The following is a 6,000-nucleotide window of genomic DNA, read 5'->3' as shown; positions in this document are numbered from 1 at the left end:
ATAGAAATAAATTAGAAAGTTGCTTAAAATGTCATGCTCTATCTGAATCACAAAAGAAAACATTTGGGTTCAGTGTCCCTTTAACTTTGGTGTCATCAGATTCAGCGCAGTCTAGGGTATACCTTGTGGGCTCTTGTGGGGTACTATGCCCAAGTTAGGATCTTAACTTTGGTGTCACCGGATTAATCACAGTCTAGGGTATACCTGGGTAGAAGTCACTCAGTGACACAAAGCCAATTTTTTCTACGGAAGATGTTTATATGATTATGTATTTGCTATTCTCACTTATTAGAGTGGATAAGAGCAGTGCATTCAGGGGACATGGGTCCTATCCCCAAGTTAGGATCTTAACTCTGGTGTCATTGGATTCTGCTCAGCCTGGGGTATACCTGGGTAAGCTATTAAGTGACACAAAGCCTAGTTTTATATGTCTTTATGTGATGTATGTATTTGCATTATCATCTATTTGTGCATAGGGGCAGTGTATACAAGGGGCTCTTGAGGGGTTCCTACCCCCAAGTTAGGGTCTTAACTTTGGTGTCATTTAATTCTACTCAGTCTGTGGTATACTTGGGTAGTAGTCACTGACACAAAACCTAGTTTTTATAAGTCAGATCATGTTTATACACAATATATGTTTGCCATTATCACCTATGAGAGTGAATAGGGGCAGTCCATCTAGGAAGCTCCTGAGGGGTCTTTATCCCATAGTTAGATTCCTAACTTTGATATTATTTTGTTGTTATGCTCAGTCAGGGGTATGGTTGGGTCACTAAGTGACATAAAGCTTATTTTTTTTATATTTTTTTTCTTTGTTTTTAACTTAAAAATCACCATTAAATGTTGAATAATGAATAACTAATAAAGAAAAAGTGTCTAACTTCAGGTGGGCAAATTTTACAATTGCCAGCAGCAAATATTACAATTGCCTTAGCACGTCCCTCCTTAATTTAACATTTTAGATAAGGGACCATATAGCAAATGTTACAATAAATCTTTAATAGTGTGCGCTTCCTTCTGTAACGCTTTAGATATGGGAATGTATAATTGTTGTATGTGCTTGGGTATCAAAACAATACCGTCAGTCTTCCCAAGACTGCCCTACAATGCACTGGGGCTGTCAATACAGGAAGTGATTGCTACCCCAATCTTCTCTGTTACTCTACCACTGCGACAGATATCTTCGCTACGGAAGTGACGTACATTGTATGAGCCGGGAGGCCTGGAGAATCGCTTTTCTTTGGTAGTGTTCGGCGAATAAAGATTCTGAGGGATAGCGGAAGGCAACCCAAATTGGCGGCTGTTTGTGCTGTCTGCAGGGCGCACACACACAGGACCGCTGTATGTATTAAAGTCAGATTTGTGTGTGGGTGTTATACCGGCCTGGTGCTTTTTATCACTTGACACGAACAGAGCGCGGATAAACGGAAGGGTAGGCAACAGTAGGTTACAGACTGTTGTATGTAAATGGCCAGGAGAACTTTAGTAATAAGCGTTTTCTGTTCTGATATGACATTTTTTAACTGTGTCTTTTCCACTGACCATGCTTCTAAAGCGAATTCCCCGCCCAGATTTAACTTGGCATGCAGAAATATTGAAGCGTTATGTTAGTGTGTCCAGTCTCTGCATGTAACTTTAGAATCTTGAGTATATGACTTCAGGGCTGGTAAAATGCTGCCCCCAGGTTTATTACTTTCATAATTCACTTGGTCACCACATTTCCCAATAGAGTGCTTAAAGGAACAGTAAAGTCAAAATTAAACTTTCATGATGCAATTTTAAACAACTTTTCAATTTACTTCTGTAATGAGTCTTTAGTACTCAGCAGTGTTTTGCAACATTACTTGTAGCGGTGTTATACAATGTTGCAAAGCACTTCTGCCATAGAGTACTAAAGACACATGCACACTCCTGAGGCTTTTATGAGCCTACTTAGTTTTACTCTTCAATAAAAGATACCAAGAGAACAAAAAGCAAATTTGACAACAGAAGAAAGTTGTATGCTCTATCTGAATCACAAAAGTTAATTCTTGACTTTACTCTCTCTCTAAGATATTTGTGTGTTTTTATAACGGTGATGCAGATCTTTGTGAAAATTGTATTTCAGGTCTGCAGTTACTATATGAGAAGTAGTGATGGGTGTGTTATTTTATATATATTTAAATATTGGTATTGTTTAGAATTTTATTTTCCAACAATTTTAAATGCTTGCCCCACCTCCTCACACGTTAGGTCCTTGTGCAGATTTATTCCACTCCAAACATTCTTCTATTCATTGAGTTTCTTGAAATTTAGTATGGGTTAATTCTGTGTACATATTTGCAGGGGAGCAATGACATTAAAGGGACAGTCCCCAAGGCAGAACATAGAGTGATCTGAGAGTCATCACAGAAAATGCAGCATGTCTGCAGAAAGAGCAGGAACTGTTAGCACTTTAACTTTTCAGTGCAGCTCAACATTAGACTGTTCTTTTTAAACAGAGCTGTTCTCTGGCTACATTGTATAAGTTTTCCTTTACACAGTGCATCCAGAGCAAAGTGCTGTTTGAAGACAACAGTCAAATATGCAGTAGTGCTGCAAAGCAGCAGTGCATTGATTGTTGTCCAGCTCTGAGATTTTTGCAAGCTTGTTTCCTAGCTTTTCACAGTCTGCAAAGCTGTTTTCCTCTGTTTGTAAGATGTTCGTATTAGCAATGCACCTTTTTAGTTACTACATTTGTATGTTAGACTAAGAGAAAAGGAAACAAATTAATTCAAGAGACTTTTTACAATTACTTTTTTTGTCTGCAGCTAATTTGCAATGCAATTTTCAACTACTGCACTCGATTATACAACTTTAAATATTGCTTTTCTCCAGTTAACAACACATTGCAATTGATCTGGTGCTTTAGTGTAACTGACAAATTTTCACTAAAATAGGGTCATTGCAGAAAGTGAAAAAAAGTTCTGTCTCTGGGGGGACAGTCAAGTCCAAGATAAACTTTCATGATTCAGATAGAGCATGTAATTTTAAACAACTTTCCAATTTACTTTTATCACCAATTTTACTTTGTTCTCTTGGTATTCTTAGTTTAAAGCTAAACCTAGGTAGGCTCATATGTTAATTTCTTAGACCTTGAAGGCCACCTCTTATGTGAATGCATTTTGACAGTTTTTCACCACAAGAGGTCGTTCATTAGTTACCTAGGAGTGAGCACTGATTGGCTAAAATTCAAGTCTCTCAAAAGAACTGAAATAAGAGGGCAGGTTGCAGAGGCTTAGATACAATGTAATCACCAAGGTAAAAAGTGTGTTATAACTCTGTTGGTTATGCAAAACTGGGGAATCGATAATGAAGGGATTATCTATCTTTTTAAACAACAACAAATTCTTGTGGCAGTTGACTGTCCCTTTAAGTCAAAATTAAACTTTTGTGGTTTAGAAAGAACATGCAATATTTTCCAATTTTCCAATTTACTTCTCTTATCTAATTTGCTTTGTTCCTTTGGTATCTATTGTTGAAAAGCATACATAGGTAGGCTCAGAAGCAATGCACTTACTGTGAGCTAGCTGCTTGTCACTCACCAAATGTGTTCAGCTAGGCCCAGTAGAGCATTGCTCTCCTTCAACAAAGGATACCAAGCGAATGAAGCATATTTGATAATAGAACAAATCTGAAATGGGAAAATTGAATGCTCTATCTGAAAACCAAGTTTTTCTTTCATGAGAAAATGCCCCTTTCATGTCTCTTTGTCAACCCTGCATGTTATTTCTGCCAACAAAAATTCAGTTATGAGGACTACAGCACAAATAATATGTAATAATCTCTTCAAGATAAAATGCCCAAAATAATCTTACAGAAACCTCTGGCAGAGCATGACTTTGTGAATAGATTAAAGGGACACTCAAGTCAAAATTAAACTTTCATGATTCAGATGTAGCATTCAACGTTAAACAACTTTCCAATCTACTTTTTATTAACAAAGTGTGCACAGTATTTTTATATTTACCCTTTTTGAGTCACAAGCTCCTACCGAGCATGTGCAAGAAGTCGCAGAATACACATGTATGCATTTGAGATTGGCTGATACAGGAGCAGTAGAAATAGACATAACTTTGAAACTTATCAGAAAAAAAAATCTATTGCTTATTTTAAATTTTAGACTAAGTACTATTGCATTGTCTTTTTATTGTGCATTTGGTGATTTTGCAAATTACTGTATTTACTGGTCCTTTAAAGGGATACTAACCCCTCATTTTTTCTTTCATGATTCAGATAGAGCATGCAATTTTAAGCAACTTTCTAATTTACTCCTATTACCAATTTTTATTTGTTCTCATGTTATCTTGATTTGAAAAAGCAGTAATAAAAGGTTAGGAGCCGGCCCATTTTTTAGTTCAGCACCTTGGTAGAGCTGCTGATTGGTTTGCTACATTTAGCCACAAATCAGCAAGTGCTACCCATGTGCTGAACAAAAAATGGTCTGGCTCTAAAGCTTACAGTACTGCTTTTTCAAATCAAGATAGCATGAGAACAAAGAGAAATTGATAATAGAAGTAAATTAGAAAGGTGCTTAAAATCTCATGCTCTATCTGAATCATGAAATACAAAAAATTGGGTTTAGTATCCCTTTAATTTACCAAAAAAATTAAACATTACAGCCATAAATATACAGGCTCTTGCTATAAAATTTAAAATAAATATATATTTTACGATGAAACTATTTTTTGATAGTTTTTTTCCTCCAAAACATTTTAATAATAATAATAAAAAAAAATCCTTTGATTGTTATCCACCATACCCTGGTAAAGATTATCCGTTTTGTGCCATGGTGAAATTAGTAATAATGGTTTTATAACTTTCATAGCTTTAGGTTGTTCCACTCCAAATGGGGGATGAAAAAGACACCTGGAAAGTAAAAACACTGGACGAGATTTTGCAGGAAAAGAAAAGACGGAAAGAGCAAGAAGAAAAGGAGTCGAAGCACAACAAAAATGTGAGTGATTGGTTTTAAATCTGATTATATCCTTAAAACACATTTAATCACCCTTTTTACTCTAAATATCTAGAGAAGCATTTTGGAATGGTTACAACCTTTCTTCTAATATACTTAATCAATCAGTTTTTCAGTTGTCTTCTTTCCTGGTTCTGTGTGAACATATTATGAGATGCTTCTCAGCAATTGGGCTTTTTAATTACTTATGTACACACACAATAATTAGCTGAGAAACATCAAAGATGTTGTGATTATATTTAATTTGGTCCTTTTTCAACTAGTGGGAAGGCAATGTCATGCAGTTTTAACAAAGGAGAAATACAAAATCACGCAGGATTTCAAAGCATCAAGAACTTTTAATTTTATACAAAATGCTAAGCCCGGTAAGTGTTCTAACCATACTAAGATGCTTCTGTTTATCATCTTACTTATGTTAGAGTGCATGTAATTAAGGGCTTAGGTGCTAGCCATAGACTTTATAAACCACACAAGGGTGTTTGTATATTAATATATGTAAAATACATACAAAAGGTAAGATTTAAGGAGCTGTGGCGACCTGTCTCTTGGATTTGCCACATCCTGATTTTAATTATATTAGTTGCACTAGATGACATTATTTAAAAAAAAAAAAGCCAACAAAGATTTGTACAGGTCTTTAACACAGGGTTTGACAAACCCAGGAGCCTGGAAGCCACTGGCTCCTAGAATTTTACCTGGCTCCTAACTCCTTGGGTTATTCTCCATATATCTATATACAAATATCACTGTCTGTCTCTAAAAAGTGTACCTGGCTCCTAAATATTCTTACTGTCTCCTACATTTAAAAAAGATTTGTTGACCACTGTCTTAAAGGACCACTGAACCCAAATTTTTTATTTTGTGATTCAGAGCATGCAATTTTCTAATTTACTCCTATTATCAATTTACTTTTGTTCTTTTGCTATCTTTATTTGAAAAAGAAGGCATCTAAGCTTTTTTTTTTTGGTTCTGGACCCTGGACAGCATTTTTTTTATTGGTGGATGAA

The 6,000-nt window shown here is 35.7% G+C and overlaps 1 protein-coding gene across 8 annotated transcripts in view; it reads left to right on the top strand.

Moving 5' to 3' along the window:
• Positions 1–1,183: 1,183 nt before the first annotated feature.
• Positions 1,184–6,000, top strand: part of LOC128638537 (cyclin-dependent kinase 11B) — a 120,378-nt gene continuing 115,561 nt past the window's right edge. For 6 of the 8 annotated variants that reach the window (XM_053690554.1, XM_053690549.1, XM_053690555.1 and 3 more), the window contains exons 1-2: positions 1,184–1,341; positions 4,847–4,975. In XM_053690554.1, the coding sequence (XP_053546529.1) occupies positions 4,868–4,975 (108 nt within the window). In that variant the 5' untranslated portion in view covers positions 1,184–1,341; positions 4,847–4,867. Of the gene's footprint in view, positions 1,433–4,845; positions 4,976–5,256; positions 5,359–6,000 lie in introns of those variants that run through there. The other 2 variants (XM_053690548.1, XM_053690550.1) reach the window with 2 other exon arrangements.

Source organism: Bombina bombina, chromosome 8 (genome assembly GCF_027579735.1).
Source record: "Bombina bombina isolate aBomBom1 chromosome 8, aBomBom1.pri, whole genome shotgun sequence".
Taxonomy (NCBI): domain Eukaryota; kingdom Metazoa; phylum Chordata; class Amphibia; order Anura; family Bombinatoridae; genus Bombina; species Bombina bombina.
This window is presented reverse-complemented; position numbering and strand designations above follow the sequence as displayed.